The sequence below is a fragment of the Electrophorus electricus genome, chromosome 8, assembly GCF_041902795.1.
Source record: "Electrophorus electricus isolate QZ-2024a chromosome 8, ASM4190279v1, whole genome shotgun sequence".
Lineage (NCBI taxonomy): Eukaryota > Metazoa > Chordata > Actinopteri > Gymnotiformes > Gymnotidae > Electrophorus > Electrophorus electricus.
In genome coordinates, this window is record NC_137504.1 from 27,401,715 (window position 1) to 27,425,000 (window position 23,286).

The 23,286-nt window shown below is 45.0% G+C and overlaps 1 protein-coding gene across 6 annotated transcripts in view; it reads left to right on the forward strand.

Annotated features, from left to right (window-relative positions):
* The window catches only part of mcc (MCC regulator of WNT signaling pathway), a 59,308-nt gene that overhangs the window by 24,380 nt on the left and 11,642 nt on the right, over window positions 1–23,286 (forward strand). For all 6 annotated transcript variants that reach the window (XR_014125093.1, XM_035527523.2, XM_035527524.2 and 3 more), the window contains 11 exons: window positions 3,365–3,507; window positions 5,355–5,503; window positions 7,195–7,358; window positions 8,573–8,779; window positions 13,675–13,824; window positions 14,852–14,941; window positions 16,232–16,380; window positions 19,193–19,333; window positions 20,871–20,971; window positions 21,259–21,427; window positions 22,878–23,112. Coding sequence is in view for 5 of the 6 variants with exons in the window: in XM_035527523.2 (XP_035383416.2) it covers window positions 3,365–3,507; window positions 5,355–5,503; window positions 7,195–7,358; window positions 8,573–8,779; window positions 13,675–13,824; window positions 14,852–14,941; window positions 16,232–16,380; window positions 19,193–19,333; window positions 20,871–20,971; window positions 21,259–21,427; window positions 22,878–23,112 (1,698 nt within the window). In the remaining variant the exon portion in view is untranslated. The remainder of the gene's footprint in view (window positions 1–3,364; window positions 3,508–5,354; window positions 5,504–7,194; window positions 7,359–8,572; window positions 8,780–13,674; window positions 13,825–14,851; window positions 14,942–16,231; window positions 16,381–19,192; window positions 19,334–20,870; window positions 20,972–21,258; window positions 21,428–22,877; window positions 23,113–23,286) is intronic.

Sequence of the window (23,286 nt, forward strand, 5' to 3'; positions counted from 1 at the left end):
CCTCATTATTTGACCTTGAGGTAAAGTGGGAGAGTCGGAAGGACAGAGAGAGAGGGGGCTCTTGTCTCAGTCCTTGTGAACTTTTAGAAGCTGAGAGCTGTTGTGGGAATGAGTGGCCACTCCATATGTTAAAACAAGCCACAAAAAAGCAAAAGGCTTAGTAACCATGCCAACTTGCCTCATTCCCTGGAGCGGGGAACAGAGACTCAGACAGCTTGCAGCACGGGTATGGGTGTGTGTCTGTGTCTATGTAGTTGTGTTTGTGTGTCTGAGAGTGAGTGAAAGAGAGGGGGAGAAATGTTTCACCGATCTGTATGCCTGTCATTTATTTGATGTGATAGTTCATTAGTAACTATGTTACTAATAACATAGTGGTGTCATTAGCATAATGCTTCATTAGCAGTTGGCTGCCTGTGAGCGTTTGAGCTTTCCTGCATCAACTGTCTTTCTGGTGTTAGATTGGCTGCTGTTATTTTGATGAGCACGTATCATTGGATTGTCCCATGTTTCTTCCTGCTTGCCATTTCCAACAAGCAGATGTCTGTCCAGAAACGTATTTACACTTTGGTCTGAAATCAAAAAAGATCTGAATTCCATTCGGATTGTGTTCCTACACTTTATCAGGATCTGTCTCAGTGGTCCAGCAGTGATGAGCGTAAGCTGTGGCAAAGTAGTAGATGTGCAGCTGTATTCATTGGTTCCTTTCAAAACAATAGCTTTGTCATTTCCCAAAGATGCTGGTGTTCCAATGACTACTGGTGTTTGATTGACTGGCTAACAACAAAATGCAAACAACCCACCCCTTCTAGCCCAGCTGAGTCGTCGCTGTGTAAACACCTGGTTAGCTAGCCTACACTCTGAGAATACGCTTTCCAAATGTGTCCTTCAGCCTTTGGAACTGTAATGTTGCCAGACTCCAAATTTCATTTCATTTAATTTTCAGCTTCAGCGCTTGGCATACACTTTTATCCAAGAGTGACTTGCATATTTATCACCGTGACAGTTTCTGTTGGCTGCCTAGGAGATGTAACGGCACAAGATTTGATTTCCTAGTTAGGAACATGGGTCAAACATAAAATTATACATTTTAAAACATGAGGAAAATCAGCTGTAACAAATACTAGAGGGAAACATATCAGTGAGGATCTCTGTTGAAGTATAGTTACTCAATTCATAGCATACTTATATGAAGTAAAAATACTACTTTAAAAGTACAATTACTGTAACAGAAATAAAATCTACTTGGTAACGAATGGCCAATGAGAGTATTTGTACTTGATTACCGCCCAGGTTGTGAGCGTCCTGATTAATGTTGACTGTACGGATGAGTGCTCTGTGGGTGTAGTGATGCATCACAGTAGCAGTCATGTGATCAAGTATAAATCATTGTTATAAACAGTACATCTATTGGGGTTCATTATATTGCAAGGCATACGGTAAGTGCAGTGTGTAGCAGTATAATGCCAATGTGATATTTTTGTCGTCAGCTCTGTTACACAGACTGTCACACTGGCTTGTTGTTGAGAGGATCGATGTGTGCTGTGGGCACTCGTGTCTCATCTTTGAGAGCTGTGCGGAGCTGAGTGGAGCCGTGTGGAATCATGTGGAGCCTGGCGGAGCCGTGTATGTTTGCTAGCCTAAGAACCTCGTCCTGTGCCTCCTCAAACAGCTTCCACTGTTACCGTCTCGACCCGCCACTGACTGTCAAGCCTAAGCAGCCATCACAAGGCCCGTCTTCTCCTCCCTGCTCGCTCCAAATTCCCAAAACTAAAGAACCCAGCACAGAGCAGGAAGGCTGGTTCTCACTGAGCTGTGAGAGCGAGAGACGTTTGCTTCTGTAGTGCATATATGTAGTCTGGGGTGACCAGGAAAATTACTTGTGTGCGAATGAGAGGTTTGCGGGGCTTTGTGTAGGACATTTGCTGTCGCTTACAACAACTGGACTCGTAAACCTTCCAGACTTCATACGGGAGAGTGGGCGAGTCTTTCTAGACCTGCATTAGATGATTAATGAATTTTGCAAACCAGTTACTCTCCCTTGCTCTGTGTCTGATCTCGAATAATGAGCTCTCGACACATACCCCTATTCTGCTTCTCCATGAGGCAGAGGAGTCCCAAACTCTGCTGGTTCTCTCCGCTCCAGTTAGGCTCCCAGACCCTGAGCTGGGGGAGACAACAAAGTGTTTTGTATACACCATTAAACCTCAGTTTAGTCTTAATGACATGATCTGCTATAGAGTATTCTACAGAAGGCTGGAGCTTGTTTCTGTTTCAGCACTATTTTGATTGAGTTAAATCAAGAGAGAAGCACTAGTGGAGCACTGTGCGTGTGTAAGCACGGCTTTTAGCGAAGTAACCACATTAACCTCATGAGTTTAATCCATCTCCCAAGGGGGATATATGGGAAGCGGCTCTGACCCAGTGCCTCTCTTACGGGCATCGGTGCCTAGCGGTCAAACGTACCACTCCAAACGCATCATTTACTGCACGTGTTTTCCATCCGCACCTTCTTCCCCAGCACAGCTGACCCCCTGCCATTAATCTCCCTCGTTTTTACCGATCGAGTCGATATCTGATGACACTAGAGGCTCTCAGTAGTTAATCCTACTGCTGGTTGCACGCCATGACCTGGAGTGAGACCTGCCACCGCGTTAGAATGAGACAGGTCACCATGCTAGAGTGTGACGGAGACCCTCCCTCCTGCAGGAGAGGACAGTGATGGAGACAGTCACTCAGATGGGTAAATATGTCATGGAGCTGCTGTGCCAGACAGCTGGTGCTTTGGTCTAGTGGTCAGAGCACGTTTGCTGCCCAGAGGACTTGGGTTTAAGACTGGGGTGTGGTTGCTTCCCTCAATATTTGCTACCTGGGGTGAGACAAGCCACTGTCTTGGAGTGAGACAGGCAACTGTAGATTGTCAGTGATGTGGGGTCCAAGTGTTGATCCAAGTACAGTGAAGTACTGCTCATATATTTTTGCTCTCTGTGTCTGAGTAGAGGAGTGACATGGCAAATTATTCAAATGATGTCCTGATGGTTGAATTGTGTGTGTGTGTGTGTGTGTGTGTGTGTGTGTGTGTGTGTGTGTGTGTGTGTGTGTGTGTGTGTGTGTGTGTGTGTGTGTGTGTGTGTGTGTGTGTGTGTGTGTGAATGGATGGGGAGATTTTGTGGAGGGGGGGGGTGTTTGCGTGTGTGTGTGTGGTCTAAGGGGAGATGATTTCCAGGTCTGGATGTCTGTTTGCATACACAGGTTGTTGCTTGTTTGGTTTCTCACCTTGGGGTTTCCTTGGTGTATTTTTGTGTAATTAATCTTCCCACTGTGCACATGTGTGTATGTGCATATGTTTCTATTTGTGTGTTTACAGTGTGAACAGTCTGATCTGCTGCGGGAACATGAGGAGATGCAGGAGAGGACCACGCTGCGCTATGAGGAGAGAATCACTGAGCTCCACAGTATCATCGCAGAGCTCAACAAGAAAATAGACCTACTACAAGGCTCTACCATCAGGTATACACACACACGTAGCTACAGGGCCCTATCATAAGGTAAACACACACACACATCTACAGGGCACTATCAGGTACACATGCACAACCACACACATACCTACAGGGCCCTACCATCAGGTATACATACACACACACACACACACACACACACATACTCAAACACACCCACCCTCCTTCAACCGGCCACCTGTGTATATATGCAGAGTGGAGACCTGTGAATGGTTAGAGGGGGTCAAAGTTCAGCCTGGAGAACGTGTTTTTCACTCACCCAGGTGATACAACTCTGATTTTTCTGTACTGACAATTTGACTGAATGAAATAAAATAAAAAAATTTGGTTGTTCTTTCCTCTACCACCAGTTGCCAACTTGAAATCAGCATGATCCTGGTGTGGTTTCATCTTGTTAACATTTGCACTAGGGCTAAATTAGAGAGTATGGACAAAACCATTGCATCATGATGGAATTGCTGCATAGTGCATATTGTGACTACGATATGCCTTGGAGTACATTTAAAACACAATGGTGAAGTCCTGATTTGACATAGTTAAAGCATGTTCTACATTATTCTGAACACAATTGTTGGATCATGTGAACTCTATGAATGATCAGAGTACACTCATCTGGAATATGTTTGTTCAGGGTGGTCACAGTACTTAATATTTAATTTGCGTATTGCAGCCTTGTATGATGCCAATATTGTATTTGGATATTGATTAACAGATGATATCTTGCAATCCTAGTTTGCACTGTTCCAGTGTCTTTTAAACAGATGTTTTTGTAAGCCTTGTCAGGGTTTTAGACATGTGGTTGTGATGAAATGTACAACCCCACCCCCCCACCCCCAAACATAAACATGCATCTCCAGCCAGGAACCAACACATCTTAATATGACTTGCATTAACTGAGATCCCCAGCTGAACCAGGTTTCAGAAAGGGCCTCTTGCAGGGCAAATTATTCATTCAGTTTAAACAATTGCTGTAAAATATCATTGGTGAATTGAACTGTCCGACCAGCTATTGTCAGCAATAAATTGGCATTAAGTGCTTAAATAACAGTACAGATTTTCTGCTCACTCATATTTTCTCAGGGGAGGCTGATGGCATCTCTTCCTTCTTTATCCTCCAGGGCATGTGTGCGCATATATTATTATGTAAATGAAATGAACTCTGCAGGAAAGGTTACTTCGTTTTAATTAGCAACGCTTCCAGTGTGTGAAACACGTGCACAGTAGGTCAAGTTTCGCAGGGAAATGCCTGGGTTCCAAATGAACGAGTGTGAGTTCACATTCGTCAGCATGCCTTTATTTGTATATTCATCAGTGACTCGTCACTCCGAAATGTTGTAGAATTGGCCTTAGGAGTCATATTACTGTCTATAGGATTTTTATGTTGAAAAAGCAGCAGGAAATCACATTAAAGTGCACAAGATGACAATAAATCTTTTGGGGGCCTTTGATTTAAGTCTATGATCACTGTTTCCCATGCAGTAGCTGTTCTTGTTTCCAAAGCTTTTGAAAGCTCTGCTCCAAACATCTCAATGCACATGCACACACCTTTCTGTAGAAGAGTTACAAAAGTAAAACCTTGGGCAGGGGGTCTGAGCAGGCCCTCTGACATTTTAGGGAAGTTTTTCCTCACTGCACCTCTAATACATCACTGTGTCACATTGACACGTTGACCTTGTTACAGCTCTCTGGAGTGTGCATCAGTGGGGGCCAGATACAGTATGTGGATCAATTTCTTTCTCTCACTTTCTTCCCCTTTCTCTTATTTTTCTTTCTCTCTCTCCCTTCCCACCTCTATTTATTTAATTCTGTCTCTCTCCCTTTCCCTCTCCCTCTCAGAGAGGAGGACGAGTTTTCAGAGTTGCGCTCTGAGCTCAGCCACAGCCAGCAAGAAGGCAATGAGGATGAGCGGAGTGTGGATCAGGACCCTGACCAGGCATCTGTCTCACTGCCTGAAAACCAGTCCACACTGGTGACTGCAGACATGGGTGAGGAACCAGACAAGCCCCTGTATGTTCCCTCAGGTCTATATGGGGGGTAGGGGTACAGTGATTTTGAAGATTGTGATGACACACTGACACCGATTGTGTTCATGATAATCGTTAGCCTGGTGAGGTCACTGGCGCTCTAAAAGGAATAGTGTGACTCTCAAGGGAAATACTGAGGTTAGGGTGCATATCTTTGACCCCTGTTGGACTGACCTTTTTGTCTCGCCATGGAACAGAGAACATCTTCATTTGTTCTATCACACTCATTATTCACCTGTTGTCATTTTATGGGACGACTGACTCAGTATGAAGTTCTGACTTAAAAAACAATGCAGAATTCATAGTTTCATCTGTATGTGAATATGTATAACGGGCATATGTGCAGTGTGTGTGATTTTGTCTAAGCATTTTGTCTGAATGGGAAATTGATTTGAGCACAATCGTGTGTCACACTGTTTCTGAAACATCCTGTTTGCTTCTGTGTGCCTGTCTGTTAATTTTCCTTGTGGGCACTTAAGGAGTGGCTCATCAAATTGTCCTGTTCATTATCATCAACCTCAATGAAAATGTCTTTCAGCCTGCCAGGCCTTTTGTGTTCCTGTTCACTGCACACCCAAATGTGTTGTGTGTCCACAGACAGGGAGCAGCTATTGTGCTCCCAGAATTTCCTTTATTTTGTTAATTACACGATCCTTTTGCACTTTTAATTGCTCTGTGAATAGCGCGCACACACACACACACACCACTGGCTCCCTTTTACATAGAGGGGTTTCTTTTGTCTAACTGCAGGAGCTGTGAATATTAATTCACCTTAACTGCGTTGCTTTTGACTGAAATCATCCCTGCAATGTTAAAACCTGAACAGGGCTCAGATTCATGATGATACTGGTATTGTAAGCTTGGGTCCCTGTGATGCATGGCTGACTGTGAAAGGAGCCTGTAATCGAGATTAGACTGATATTACAATCTGTCAAATCTAAAGTTATTCCAAAAATCTTTAAGCGATGTGTGCATGGATACTCTCTGCCGTTAGCAAAATGAATTCTGTCTCAGATATTTTGTTTGTGGCATTTGCCTACTCACTACTGATTCCCGTCTTGGGCCTCAGACACAGACAGATGCCCTGCTGGGCTTCCACTACTTCATTATCTTAGTCTGATTTGCTGTGTTGGCTAGTTGGGTTAACTTCTCCAACACACACACACACACACACACACACACACACACACACACACACACGTGCATGCTGTCTTAATGATGCGTGAAATGAATGAACAGCTGCTGGAACAGCACATAAAACTCGATTGAGAGAGTTGGAACAACATGAGCAGGAAGTGGAGGTGCGATCGCCACTCTCAATCTTATCCAGGCTGTTTTTCTCAATCTTATCCAGGCTGTCAAAGCAGAAGTCTTCAATTCTGGACCTGGAATCGAAATCCGATCCTGGATTTTGTAATCTATGGAAGTTAATTGAAGAGTTATTGTTATTGACTGGCCACTTTGTCATCTCACCTGTCTCCCAGTAAATGGGAGAATGGCGAATGTGTAATAGCTAGACCTCCAGGTCTGTGGTTTAAATGCTATATGACATTAATACTACCACTGATTGCCGAATTCAGGAGTGGATTTTACACAGGAGTAGTGAAGAAGGCCCTGGCCTAAGCGCTGCCCTGCGTTCTCTCTCCCGCTAGATAACTGCAGCGATCTGAACTCGGAGCTGCAGAGGGTGCTCACGGGCCTGGAGAGTGTGGTCTGCGGCCGCAAGAAGAGCGCCTGCAGCCTGTCTGTGGCCGAGGTGGACCGTCATATCGAGCAGCTCACCACAGCCAGCCAGCACTGCGACCTGGCAATAAAGGTACAGGGCCTCCCCCCCTGCAACAAACGCATGCATGCATGCATGCATAGCCGCCTGGGAAAAGCTCAGTTGAGTCTGGGTTGGTTAATTAGATAAAACATGGGGAGGGAAACTGAGGTGAGAGCACAAAGTGTGACACAAACTTTTATTGTCATGCTAAAATTTGATGCTAATTAGGCCTTATTTGCTTATATCGATGTACAAATCAAATTTGGATGGGTTGTTTAGTCTTGGCAGTAAAGAGCATGTTCATCTCTCATTAATGCCTTGGGTATCCCTCAGTGGCTGAGTCACTTTTTAAAAAGGCCTGTGTAATGATGAGTTTGTTTTGCATATGACTCAGCCCTGTAACTCACAAATCAGGTTTTCCACACAACTGCTCACACCTGGTGTGATTTTCTATAGAAAATAGTGATTTTTCTATAGAAAATCACTATTCTCAGAATGTCATGTTACACTAGCCTACACTCGAAGACAGGAAAACGTTACAGAAAGCTGGCCACTATTCACATCATATTCAAGCCAGCTAAAGTGATGCTTGTATATGGTAACTCTATGTGCCAGGAGTCCGTTTTGGCTTGCGCTGGCTAGATTGATGTCATGATCCTGCCATTATAACAAATGGCTTCAAGTGTCACTCCTTGGCCCCTGGTCTCCAACTCCAGCTGGGGAAAACAGCCTTTTTCAACAGCCTTTCTGAGGAACAGTTCTCCTGATTGTGATCATCAGGAACTTTCAGGGTGTTTTGGTGGGCTGAGGATCATGCAGCTAAACCAGTTTTGCTGGAGAGAGACATCTGGATTTGTTCTTGATCTGCAAAAGCAGAGAAACTTTCATGCGTGGCACTGTGGGATTGTGCATAGCGATGTTGCTGATTTAAAAATCATGGATTGATCCATCAGACACTTATAGTCCCTCCAACTCCTATAATCCCTCCCACCTCATTACACTGTAGTCCACTGCTGCTTTAGTCCAAAAAAGAAACTGGGTAGCATATATAGACCCCTACTGGGAGCAGAGGGACACAGGACAAAGATGTGAAAAATATATTTGAGGAACGATTGAGAATCCTGTAGAACATTTATCTCGGTAGTGGTTATCTTCCACTAGTCTTCTGCTTTTCCTAAGAGGCTGGAATGACAGGGATGCTGGGAAATTGTTGAATTGATTGCTGAACGTTGAACTGCAGGTGTGTTTGTGTGTGTTTTACACAGACGGTGGAGGAGATCGAGGGCGCTCTAGGCAGGGACTTCTACCCGAGCCTGTGTGAGGAGCGCGTCCGCTGGGAGAAGGAGCTGACAGGTATGCGGGATGAGAATGAGAGTCTGACTGCCATGTTGTGCAGTAAGGAGGAGGACCTGAACCGCACTAGAGCCACCATGAGCACCATCCGGGAGGAGAGAGACCGCCTCCGTCGGCGTGTGAGTCTCCACCCACCTCTACCCATGCCTGCAGCCCCTGTGCTGCTGTTGTTTGAGGGGTAATATACAGAGCATACAAACACCCTGCAGATGTCTCTCATGTGTACCTTGCATGTACCTAATAGACCATTGTAGCACATAACCTGTCAACACATTTTAGCATACTAATGTCGTTAAAACATAGGCTACTTAAAATTTGACACAGGTACGTGATGAAACAGGTAGAGCAAGGTGCCTGTAATGCCAAGGTTGTGGGTTTCATTCCCAGGGAGACAAACACTGTAAATGCAAGCATAACTTTATATGTTGCATCTAAGTGAAGTATATTATAATGTATGCTGCAGATTGTCAGCCAGTTTGCTGTGTTTTATAAAAAAGCTTTAAAAAATAAACCTAACCAGCTTCATGGGACTGTAGTACATATGTAAATAGTGAGATCATGTATGAATGGTGTCATTTTGTTTTAGAATGGGTGCATTAAAGGTTGTGCTGCACTTCTAACCTTATTAGTCTGCACACTATTTGTGCATTTATCTACCATCGTTTATCTTCCTGGTTAGTTTACAGTTGCTCTGCCTCTCTGCTTCCTCACTGCTGATCTCACAGGACTGAGGAGACAGATGGAGCCACTCCTGATCTGCAGTAGACAATAAACATACACCATAGCAGCAGAATCTGACCACAGGGAGAGGCCATTACAACGTACACACACAACAAACAAGCACATGGCAGCTGACGTGGTTGCCAAGCCCCAGTCAAACAAACCTCTTCCACAAGGCCAGCTTGGGCTTTTGGGGATGTACTGACAGAAAGGCTGCAGCCTGTGAGCTCAAATATAGCCCTACAACTAATGCAAACCACTGACAGCGTTCTGTGGGATTTCCATTTATAAAAGAATATCTGTTTAGCAGCAATGGAGAAACATGCACTTGTCCACAGCCGAGGATCACAGAGGTTGTATCTCTGGAAAAAAAAAAAAAAGCACTGCCATCTCTGGGATGCATAAAATACAGTCCTGAATGTTTTGGATCGATGTATGTCCCGATTTTGCCACAACTGGTAATCGAATCTGGCTGGCTTCGTCTGCCTGGCTGGATCTGCTTAGAGTGCTAACGAGATTAGCCATGAGCTGAACGGGTCAAAAGGCCTTCTGCTGAGACGGTTTAGGCAGTCCCCTGGTGCACGATAGCCTGTGGAATCTGCGGCAGAAAGGGCATCCACCCACACGGCCAGTCCAGTAATGAAATCTCTCCCGCTACAGACTAATTGGGAAGATGCATTGCTGTCCATTTGCTAATGGCCGCCGAACTCAGCATAGACGCTGACTCCTCTGAGACCAGCCACAGAAGCTGGAGTTTCCTTCCACTGTGTGTGCGTACGTGCATGCTTGCTTACTTGCTTTGAACGGCATACCAACATGCCCTTAGATTCATTAGTTAGAATTTCAGTGGTCACGTGGGGACAGAAGATTTCATGTGTTTGGCATCAGCAGAGCATTCGGTGACTGGGGCTTGATAAATGTATCAGCCAATCACAGGCTCTCTTCCTCTTCTCGTTGTGGGACAGAGGTTTAACGTGAGCCGGCTGTGTGCTATAGCAAACTTGATGGTGATTATGAAACTGTGAAACTCAGTGATTTAGCATTTGCTCACATTCTCAGTTTAGACAGCTGCCTTTTCTCCTCTGAGCTGAGGGTTTCGTAAGGAAAAGCCAAGCTGCATAGTTATCAGCACAGGCCTGCAGTTCAGACTAAAGCTTTGCTTCTCTTTTCTGGATTTGGAGGGTGGTTGGTTTGTAATGGCTGATATGTAGCTGTAATGGTGAATATATATGGCTGTAATGGTGGGTATATGTGGCTGTAATTGTGGATATGTATGGCTTTTTCATTGTCCTTTGGCAACCCTTCTATTGGTAGGGGAGCTTTGATGCTAGGAAATGAGCTCTGCTAAAAGACACTGCCAAGAGCTTGCTTTCTCTCCCCATCGCTCACACACCCGTGAATGCTGTTCAAGTGCCAGGTGTCCCACCGGGAGATGAAGATTGGGAAATCTGTTCTTACTCCAGGCCTCTCAGTTGACATTTTATCCCAACACACCTGCAAGCGTGTATAAACACACAAACACGTCATGAACTTGTACATACACAAACATGCCTGTATTGTGTGATTGTGGTGGCAGCCTGAGGGTGGTCAGTGAATTCATGAGAGAGAGAGAGAGAGAGAGAGAGAGAGAGAGAGAGAGAGAGAGAGAGAGAGAGAGAGAGAGAGAGAGAGAGAGAGAGAGAGAGAGAGAGAGAGAGAGAGAGAGAGAGAGAGAGAGAGAGAGAGAGAGAGGACATGACATACTCAGTGCTTTGCCCTCTAGATGTGTTGGACCTGCATTTCTTTCCATTATTGCATGGGCTGTGAGTCTCTGCATCTCTCTGTCTCTCTCACGCTCACAAATACACACACACACTCACCTGCCCTTGCATTAGTTCTCGCTCGCCCAAGCTCACCACACACTGGCTCACACTAATACACGTACGCCTCTTCTGACCCTGTGAAAGTCAGGCAGAGGGGCAGCAGGTGGGCGGTCCTGCTGTGTGTGTGTGTCTTCGCATTGCTCTGGCCAAACGCCATGTCTCCTTGTGTTTTCTGGACTGTTTCACCTCCCTGAGGTCTTGTGGAACGTAAACACAGGACTCATCCCAGAAATTGGAGGCTTGGAATTGGTTAGAGATGATCCAATCAGTGATGAATTATAGTTTCCAATGTCTGTCAGTCCTGTTTTGTCTACCAGAAATCTGATACAAGAGACTCCCTTTTTATGGTATAGAGACAGAGCAGATCATGTCATCGGAGGGAAAACATGGGGGGGGAAAACATTCCACAAAGTTTAAAAGGGAGTAAATGGGCACTTGCAACATTTAAATGTCCACATCAGCCTATAGAAAAGCTAAAGGTGACTGTCAGTGTCCCTTAGGTCTCTTACCTTAGCTAAGCTAGTCAGTATTGTGTAGATAGCTAATGTTAGCAAAGTGCTCAGTCTAGAGCCTACTATTAGGCTGTATATTATTAGCACTATTATTAATATGCTTGTTCTGTGTCATTCTGAATCAAATACATATGCTTATGAACTTATCAATCAACATTAGCAACAGTGGCTTGTAGCTAACTGTTAATTTCAAACCCTGATTACAATGTTAATCTCCACATGCTCTTTCCAGAAGGTTTTATTAAAAGTGACTAATGGGTGAGGATGAACCAATTAGTTATAAACCATTTAGTCTCTGTAAACACTTTGGTAGCTAGCTAATGAGCTAACCTAGAGCAAGCTAATGTAGCTATTTAGAATGGAGGTAGCTTAACTAACGTAGCCAAACTAATGTATCTGGCATTGGATACCAGTTCTTTTAAACCCATTCTCTGATACCGAATTAATTGGCTGACTTTTTGACATATCAGACACAAAATGTCTGCTGCACACACAGATGTGGATATTATCAGGATCGTGTAAATACCCTGTGGATAGTTAACGTTAACTCTGCTGTATATTGATAGCTTTAAGCCTACTATGATGTCTGTTTGACTTTGCTTTGCGCCTTGGAATCATGTAAAACCTTAAATCAGCATTTTAAATCTTATTTATTTAAAAATAATATAGATAAGTGTGCAAGTAATGGAAAATGCAAAGTTGTCCCCCCCGGCATGGGTGTGGCCTGAATGCTTTGGGTCTATATGTGGCTTGAGTCCTGGATGAACAGTGGCCTCTTTATTACTGCTGCTGTACTACAGCCAAGTATCAGCTAGGCTCAGGTGGGCATCTGTGTGACTCAGCAGAGAACTTTCCAATGCCGAGCTGTCATTAAGTGGGAGATAACTGCTCTGAGTCAGAGGCAATGAGGCAGAGAATCAGGGCGGCAGTCAGACAGGCAGCGCCTGAAGCAGAGACAGAGGGCCAGAGACTGCAGTGACGACCGAGTTCAGAATGCTGTCTGAAGCCAAACAGTGAGGGATGGCCTGATATAGGACAGACCCATATAGGACAGTGGTTTACTGGGTTTGTGGGGGATGGTGAGGACAGGCTGGAGCAGGCAGGGAGTGAAGTACACATGCGCACACACAAACAGCTCGTTGTTTCTGTGTCTTTACTCATTGAGATCCTGACAAAGGAGAGAACGCACAAGCAGACTCGAGGTAGACAACAGATTTCAGCGTGCGTGCGTTTGTATACATACATACATACATGTACACAACAGAGAATGGGATAAGACCTGTAAATAAGGTGTCAAATGTCCGTGTATGCACTGTAGGGTGGGTGGAGGCAGACCTGGTGTCAGATGGTGTTGGTGCTTTGCTTTGACCATCACACATACAGACATAAGCACCTCCAGAACTTGCTACGTGGTCCTTCACCCACACACACACACACAATCTCTCTCTCTCTCTCTCTGGGTGTGTGTTCAGGTGAGTGGGGCGTGTCTGTGCGCTGTGTTCAGGACAGTGAGGTTTGTTTGTGGGCTGTGTTCAGGGCAGTGGGATTTGAGTGGGTCCAGCTGGTTTATGTCATCCATTTATCACCCATTTATCACCCACTTCAGAGCTGCCATCTGAAAACACAATGCCACACTGAACTGACAGGCCCCGCTGGATTGACGTCAGTGCTACAGAGCAGCAGAAGGAATTTTCCAGATTTTTTTGTAATATGGTATCCTGAGCCTTCTATACAGATGAGTGGAGCGGAGGGTTTGAAATGCAGTGACTCTGAATCAGTTCACAATGGAATGCTCTTTTTCTTTCCCTGTCACTCAATCCCTCTCCTTCTTTCTCCCTCTCTCTCCATCTCTCTTTTTCTCTCCTCCTCCATTTCCCTTTCTCTCCTTCTCTCTCTCTCTCTCTCTCTCTCTCTCTCTAGGTAAGGGAGCTGCAGACTCGTCTACAGAGTGTTCAGTCAGGAGGAGGACAGTCTAGTCCTGGGCGTCTGACCCCAGCCGGGCGGCCGGTCAATCCCAGCACGGGCGAACTGAGCACGAGCAGCAGCAGCAATGACATTCCTGTAGCCAAGGTAGCCACACACATAAGACACAGTCACACTCACATGTGCTCATGCCTCCATCTTCCCAGTACAGTCAGGTTCCCTCCACTCTCTCTAGAATGTTCCCTCTGTTCCGGCATAAATGAACCTGTGTTACTTTAGAATTGATGTTATTGATTTTAGCAACGCTTTGGCTAAACTGTCTTTTATTTCCTGATGATCATCACTAAGCTATTTGCTCGGAGGCAAAAGAAAAATATCTCTGTGATTGGGCTGGGTTCTGTAGTCAGAAACTGAAAACATGGTCTGACTCTACTGACCAATCAATGAACTTCTCTTTAAGAAGGCGGGCCTCTCTGCCTGTCAGTTATATTTGTGTGCATGCAGCACTTAAAAGGAAAGGCTAAGCACTGAGTGTGCATGTGTTTGGAGGGAGGGATGTATGAGGGAGGTTTGGATGGGGTTGGGTGTGGGTTGAAGAGACGGAGCGGACTCTGTTCATTTGGGGTCAAATGTTTCATGTGAAATAAAATCCCCAAGCAAAATATTAATCTTTAAAAATGTAAAATATATTGAATGCAAATAATGAAAATTAAATCAAGCTTTATTTTTCATAAAGATTACCACTCATTCACACTCTACTGGTCTACTAATTAAGAGGGGAATTGTGAGCAGTATAGAAAGCCACAGTCAAACATGCTGGCTAGTTTATAGTGAACTATTTGCACTTTCCAAATCTGCAAAAATTAAATCAAAGACTAGCAAAATGACAGTGGGTTTGTGTAGTGGTCTTGTTGAGAAACGAAGTTCAATTTAATTCCTTTTAATTTGATTTGCAATATATTTCTTAGATTTGGCAAATTAATATTTTGCTTGTGAATTTCTTTATTCCATATGAAACATTTGGAACAAAATTAGCTCCATAGGACTGTCTCAGTGGCTAAGTTGGCAATAACTGTAATATCAATTACAGGCACTTTAAATACTGAAGAAAATGATCTGTAAATTGATTGGTTCACTGACTGATTGATTGGTTGGTTGTGTTTTGTGTTATTAGGTGGCTGAACGAGTCAAGCTGTCCAAGACACGCTCAGAGTCGTCATCAACTGACAGAGCAGTACTGGGCTCCGAAATTAGCAGCATTGGGGTAAGTGTGTGTGTGTGTGTGTGTGTGTGTGAGAGAGAGAGAGAGAGAGGCAGAGAGTAATGCACAGAGTTTGTACAAGTCTAAAGAAAGGAGAGATAATAACGTTGAGGGAAGTTTCAGACAGGAGGATTTATGAAATGGGAGAGAGAGACAGAGAGTGATTATTGTGAGAAAGCACATGCGGCACATCTTGCAGAGAAACTGGGTGAGTAGGAAGAAGTGTCAGGCTGAGGGGGGGACAAAGCCAGGGAGAGAGATTGAGATAAGAATAGGATGGTAGGAGAGTGGGGGGGCGGGGGCGCTGTTCGCTCGGGGGATTTGGGAGGTCTGTCTCTCAGCCTTCTCTCAGTGAGCTTCTGGCAGACAGCCAAACCAGCCCTCTGTGACACAGAAGGTGACCCACACACACAAACTCATCACACACACTTTCTTGCTTCAGGCTTCATTAAGGCTGAAGAAAATCTCTTTTCCACAGATATCCCACAATCCTTTAGATTTCATTCTCTCTCCTTCTTTCTCAGCCTTCCTCTTTCTCACTGTTTCTCACTCTTCCACACTTCTCTCTCCAAGTCGTTCTCTATCTCTCTCCGTCTCCCTTATTCTCTCTCTAGCTCTCTCTGTCTCTTTCCCCTCTTTCTGTTTCTTACTCTGCTGCATTCCCTCTGTCTTCCTTCTCTCTTTTCCTGTCTTCGATAATCTGAGTATCTCGGCTATTTCCGTCCATTTGCTGATGCACAGCTACTTTTACACTGTTTGTGTGTGTGTGTGTGTGTGTGTGTGTGTGTGTGTGTATATTTTTATATAATTATGTGTGGGTGTAGGTATGAGTGTGTTTGTATGTGAGGTTATGAACGTGTGTACATATTAAGTATGCAAGTGTGTGTGTATGAATATATATGTATAAGTGTGTGTTTGTGTGTGTATATGTGCAAAAGTATGCATGAGTGTGTGTTTGGGTCAGTCAGGGGGCGAGAGAGGGTGAAATCAATCCCAACGATTGCTGTGTAGCTTCTGTGGGCATTGGAGAATATAAAGCGAGATGGAAAGGATAGAGGGAGAGAGGGAGGCCCAGTGAGGGGAGTTGGGTGAGTGACAGGTGATGTAGGTTGGCCTCAGAGGGATTTAGCTAAATCTTCATGTGAAGGAATCACGGTGGAATGGGGCTTACTTACAGGGCATACTTATGGGGACTGTGTGGGTGTGAGTGTGAGTGAGTGTGTGTGTGTGTGTGTGTGTGTGTTCATGCTTGTGTTTAGGGGTGTGTCTTCATGCGTGTGTGTGTTTGTGTAGGTGTCCAGTAATGTGGCAGAGCACCTGGCTCACTCTCTGCAGGACTGCTCCAATATCCAGGAGATCTTCCAGACCCTCTACTCTCATGGCTCAGCCATCTCCGAGAACAAGATCCGCGAGTTTGAGGTGGAGACAGAGAGACTCAACAGGTGTGGAACACACACACACAGAGTGATTCTTTTAATGGCATTCGCTTCTTTGCTTTTCCTTCTGTTAGTAGTCTAAAGCAGGCAGAAACACTCAAATTGTCCTCCAATGTGTTTTGGCATTTCACTTTTAGGTTATGTCAAGAGGAAATGCTATAAACAGAGCTGAACATATGCATTTTTCTCTCACTCTCTCTCTGACACACACACATACATGGTAACACACACACACACACACACACACTATCACCACCACTACTACTACTCTGCTCATGTAAGTTTTCCCCAGCTGTATTTATGAAAGAGGCTTAATACACAAACAAATGCTAGAGCCATTTTCTCTTAAATACACACTCGCCCTCGCTAACACTTAATGAAAGGCCACATTGTTGGGCCCTGCCAGTATTGGCTGTGCTGGGGGGATTTTTAACTTTTCAAGCCAGAACTCTCAGAACTCCCTGAGTCAGTTGAGTCAATTAAAGGCACATTTATTTCCACTTTATACACACACACACACACACACACAGAAAGAGAGAGAGAGTACTGTTTAGTAAAAGAGGTTAGTTCTGAAGCATTCTGTTTAGTTACACTAATTAACACCAAGATCATTCCCCAGCCCTGAGAGCGATGAGGAAGGGGTATCAATGGTGTACATGCTCAGACTTGTGCACCGTGGGCGTTTAAAAGCTCTGCTCTGTCACACTTCTGAATGTTTGTGGTGGTCACACTAGCCCTTGGGCTGGGGTTCATGGAAATGTGATAGAGAGCAAAGGCAGTGATCAGAATATCTCTGCAGCTGCTCAGTGAAGAAATATGACTTAGTTAGAGAGAGAAGCGGTTTTGTTTCAATTTAGAAGCTCGTATTGTTTTAATTTAGTGGTGAGTGTGTGCATACGGTTTGTGAATTTGGTAACTGGGTTTGTGTGAAGTACTAATGAGTCACAGATGACATTAACTCAAAAGCTCCAAAGCCAAGGATTGCAGCAGGGATTGCTGTGTGCCTTTAGCACTCATATTCACCAGAGGGTTTGTTCTTGTTGGGTTCTCCATCTTGCTAAGCACTGGCTGTCTTCTCTTCTAGTGGTCGACTAATATGGGTTTTTCAATGGCTGATACTGATGCTAATATTTGGCCTATGGCATATATATATATAATGCTGATATGTTCCTGTAATTTTTGCATCTTAGAAAATACGATTTAATAAAAATAATTGATGCACAAAATTGCTGAACATAAGTGAACATTTATTTACATTGTTTGCTTAAGCACACCATGCAGTGTGCTTGCACTCCCTGGCCAAAAAAAAGGTCACCACCTGGATTTAACTAAGCAAATAGGTAAGAGCCTCCCATTGAATAATTACTGCATGGGTGATTGTTTCAGCTGTCAGCAAGTTATTTAACCCTAACTGATGCAGTGAGTAGCTTCTCATTTGTTAAACAACCATGTCAAAAGACGCATTCTATGGTCGTGGAAAAGATGTTAATCTGTTTCAGAAGGGTTAAATTATTAGCATGCATCAAGCAGAGAAAGCATCTAAGGAGATTGCTGAAACTAATAAAATCGGGTTAAGAACTGTCCAAATCATTATTAAAAAGTGGAAGGACGGTGGGGAAACATCATCTACGAGGAAGGAATGTGGTGGGGAAAAAAAATCTTGAATGATCGTGATCGGCGCTTACTTAAACGTGGTGAAATCAAATCGTAGAAAAACAGTAGAACTCAGGGATATGTTTAATAGTGAAAGTAAGAGCATTTCCACATGCACAATGCGAAGGGAACTCAAGGAATTGGGACTAAACAGCTGTGTAGCCTTAAGAAAACCACTTGTCAATGAGGCTAACCAGCAAAAACGGCCTTAATTTGCTAGGGAGTATAAAGATTGGACTCTGGAGCAATGGAAGAAGGTCATGTAATCTGATGCGCCCATCACTCTGGAACAGGGTAAATCTGGACTCATCAGCGTAAGGAGAGAGGCGACTGAAGTGATGCACCCATCATGCCTGGTGCCTGCCGTACAAGCCTGTGGGGGCAGTGCTGTGATCTGGGGTTGCTGCAGTTGGTCAGGTGTAGGTTCAGCAACGTTATATGCCCAAAGAATGAGGTCAGCTGACTACCTGAATATACTGAACGACCAGGTTATTCCATCAATGGATTTTTTTCTTCCCTGATGGCACAGGCATATTCCAAGATGACAATGCCAGGATTCATCAGGCTCAAATTGTGAAAGAGTGGGTCAGGGAGCATGAGACGTCATTTTCACACATGGATTGGCCACCACAGAGTCCTGACCTGAACCCCATTGAGAATCTTTGGGATGTGCTGGAGAAGACTTTGCACAGTGGTCCAAATCTCCCATCATCAATACAAGATCTTGGGGGGGGGGGGGGGGAATTATGCAACTCTGAACAGAAATAAATCTTGTGACATTGCAGAAGCTTGTGGAAATGATGGCACAGCGAATGCGTGCCGTAATCAAAGCTAAAGGTGGTCCAACGAAATATTAGTGTGTGACCTCTTTTTTGGCCAGGCAGTGTATTTTAAATAAAAATGCATCAACTAAATTATTTTTGTCCACAGTTAATCAAAAAACGAAACCTTATAAAATCCAAATAAAAACAACTCAAAATGGCATTTAAAATGGTATTGGTGAACCACTTGTCTCTTAAACATAATGTATACAAATCTTATACATAATGCTGTTTCTCTGCCAGTAATGGTTTGGATGAGGGATTCAAACTCCACCTAGTCTGCAAGGATTGGCCCTCTGTAAATATTTTCTTTAGGAGCTGTGTGTTGGTGTGTGTCTCCACAGTCGGATTGAGCACCTGAAGTCTCAGAATGACCTGCTCACCATCACGCTGGAGGAGTGCAAGAGTAATGCAGAGAGGATGAGCATGCTAGTGGGCAAATATGAGTCCAATGCTACAGCGCTGCGTCTAGCCCTGCAGTACAGGTATACACACACACAAATGCTATGGCGGGTGTTGGGGTGGCTGAGACATGTCTGGAGAGGGCATCAGTGTGGAACACTGTGCTGGATTGTCTAACTCAGAAGCCTCTCACCTGTCTCTCTGACTAAACGCACTTGTGTGTGCGCGTGTGCATGCGTTTGTATTGTGGGGGGTACATGTGTGTAAGCTTGGGTGTCTGTGTGGTGGAGGTGAGAGATTTCTAGCATCATTCTGTGACAAGATGTGACTGGCTCTGTGTGTGAGTACACGTGTGTGTTTTACTGTCTCTGTGGGGGTGTGCGTGTGTCTTATTGGCACTCTCATCGGTCATGATTTTCAAAGATTGTCAAGGAGGATTATTCTTGCGGCTGGAGAAGAGATAACCAGATCTTTTTAAACGCAAATTAATTCACTTTCATCCTCCTTTAACTCCCTTTCAGAAGCTCAGCTTTGATCTGGTCTCCGCTGTCTCACATTTAGCTCAAACTAATCATGGGATCAGGTTTGGAAGTCAGCTTTGATTGGATTTAAGCTCAAATGCAGCCAGGGAGTGTTTTATTTTAGGACAATGTCGTTCATTAATGAGGTTCTGAGAGATGGTGGAGGAGTCTTAGTTAGGCTGAGGTCTCAGAGAGACGTTCTCATTGACGGAAATTTGCATTTTCATTTGCATAAACAGAACCATTGCTCTTCAGGGGGCTTTGTGACCGTGTGGGTCTGTCTGTCTGTCTGTTCCCTTCACACCCTCCTGAGATGTGATACCCGCTCACTGCCATCCACCGTTGGCGCGGTTTTCATGCCCGACTTCACCCTGCTTCAGTGCTTCATCGCAGCTGTTGGGAATACAAAAGCCTTTAATACCACGTGGCTAATTGCGAACAGCAGAATGTTCCGGACCCACTTTGCTGCGGAAATATTGAGAAGTTGACTGTAACTCACTAAATTGCATGTAATTTTTGTTGCTGAGTGACTGGCACAGTTAAGTTCTCAGCTTTCTATTTTTCTTTTCCTAATACATTTATTCTTAAACTGGTCGAGGAATAGACACAGCACTGCGTTATTGTGGATCGTACCAAATAACAGTCCACGTTGAACCATCTGTGTTTGGTTTTTGATGCTCAATAAGACAGAAGGTTTGTTTTGCTTGGTCGAGTTTCCTCCCTGGTGGCCGTGATGTCAGTGTGCTGGGGTGAGAAGGGGGGGGAGGTGAGAGGGATTGATTTTCAGTCCAGTGGCTGCAGGCCTGTGGGGGGCTTGTGGACTGACCCAGCCCTCATAATGATGGAGATGGCGCCGTGCTCACAAAGTCCTGCGATTAATCACAGGCCTGGGAAATTGAGTAGGCACGTGTGCACACTCACACTCACACACACACACACACACACACACACACACACACACACACACACACACAACCACTCAAGCTGTATTTAGGAATAAAAAGCAGTTTTAGGTGTGCTAACATGGTCTAAAGTGAGAGTGAACCAGAGAGTAGTGCATGGGAGTATGTGTGTGAAACTACTCTGTGCTGTGTTGTAGTGAGCAGTGTATTGAGGCCTATGAGCTACTGTTGGCACTGGCGGAGAGTGAGCAGGGCCTGGTGTTGGGCCAGTTTAGAGCAGCTGGAGTGGGCACTGTGGGTAAGTACACACGCTCACGCAAACACGTGCGCTCTTTCACGCACATACACCCCATTACTGATGTGTTTTCCTCAAAATGTCCTTCAGTGTACAGTGACTCTGTTTCTGGTGATGCAGGCTTTGCTTTTGTGTGCACCGCTGTTTGATCTGGTTTAGAGTTGTAACTGAAGCAGCGCGGCCCCTGGGCCTGCACTTGCCTGGTAGAGAGCTGCATGGGAACGGGGAATCCGGGCCCATCCGTAGCTGTATGTTAATGCTACTTGCGATGTTGCCTTGGCATTTCCTAGGAGATCAGGCTGGAGAGGAGAGCATCCCGCAGGTTCTGAAGCGTGCGCACGACTGCCGGAAGACGGCAGAAAATGGCGCTAAAGACCTTCTCGCCCGCCTCGATGGCAGCTGTGGTGGAGCCTTCACTGTGCAGCCCTGGGAGAGTCTGTCATCCAACAGCCATACCAGGTGTGTGTGTGTGTGTGTGTGTGTGTGTGTGTGTGTGTGTTAGAGCCTGTCCTGCACTAGCCATACCAGGGGGTTGTGGGAGTGTGGGTGCGCAATTGCATGTTTTGTCTTTGCGAGACAAGATGTCATTCGTCTGCATATTATGCTAATCACAGTCTAATTGGTAATTGATTGCATGGAGCCCTGCAGCTCTTCTTAGCCTTGAAAAGGCACAACAGTCAATTCAAACATCAGAAGTTCATGTAGAGTACATCCTAATCAGACTCAGGACCAGACTGCAGCAGGACCCACAGCCCACCTATTGGCCATAGTAATATGCGTGGAGTTAGAATCCATTTGTGCGCCGTAATATTTAAATTTTCCTGAGTATCTTTTTTTTTTTTTAATTTAATCAGTGTTTTCCTCTTGAGCTCCTTGATCAGTCACTGTCCCCATGGCACTAGCTTGGTCGGTAACATGATTAGCTGGATGATCTGATTTAGCTTCACGAGTGACGGTACTGGCCATGATCATTAGGAATACAAATTAGCCATGTTAATGAGACGGTGATGAAAAGTGCTAATGAAAAACTCGATGAGTATGAGTGCAAAGAGTGAAAACTGAAGGTGCTTGCAGCATGAACCGGAAAACACAGAGAAACACACACAGCACTCAGAGATTTGTTGTGTGTGAAGACGCATGGTAAAGATCAGCTCAGTTGGTTTGTGTTCCGTGCTTGTTAAGCTAGCGTTCTGTACATGGTAGTGAATTTCCTCTGGAGCTGCCTTCATCTGAGACTCACATAATAGATCCAGTTTCTTCCAGTGCAGTGCATAATCAGCACTATGAAGGCTCCGTTTAAATCCACAGTTTCATTTTTAAATGCAAAATATGATTTAAATATTCCATTGCCCAATAACAAATATTTGTCAAAAATGATTAATTATTTAGCAGTGTATTTGCATAATTTGTTAAAGATCAAATTAATATGCAAATGGTTTCAGTGGTTTCTTCTGTGCTGGAAGCTTAATCAGTGTAGTTGTTGTGCACTCATGCTGAGTTGCTGTTGGTTGGGTTGTCGCCCGGTTGTGTGCGGTTTGCTCTGCTGTCTGGAGAGTGTGCACACCCTCACCCACATCAGTTCTCACCCTGGAGCTGGGACGATCCTGTGACAACCGTCGACTTCACCCTGCACTGCTACTGCACACACCAGTCCACTGTACCGCCGCTGCTTCCCATACCCCCTAGTGACTGACCTGAGGACCCCACATGTGACGAGTGGTTTATATAGGGAGGAAGATAATGGGAACAGTCATCATAATTAGAGGGATTGTTGGAAGAGCGAAGCAGTCATTTAGGGTAATTTTTCATGCTTCAGTTCTCCACATGGTGGTGTGTGTGTGTGTGTGTGTGTGTGTGTGTGTGTGTGGGTGTGGGTGTGTGGGTGTGGGTGTGTGACCACCATCCTCAGCACCACCAGCTCCACAGCCAGCAGCTGTGACACAGAGTTCTCCAAAGAGGACGAGCAGCGCCTGAAGGACTACGTGCAGCAACTGAAGAATGACCGTGCTGCTGTGAAGCTGACCATGCTGGAGCTGGAGCGGGCCCACATGGACCCGCTGAGCTGCGACGTGAAGCCCCGCGGGGACCCGCAGCGCCTCGACCTGGAGAATGCCGTGCTCATGCAGGAACTCATGGCCATGAAGGTAGGACAGCCCCACCTTGTGCCCTTGTAGACGGATACCGAGCCTCCTGGTCTAGGCTTTGTCTGACGCTTCCCCTCGGCACCAAAAGGTTTGCCTGTGGGCAGAGCCTATCGGTGTCAGTCCTGGTTTGCTTTGGTTTCATTGTCCTGTGTTTGTGCGTTTAGGAGTCGTTGA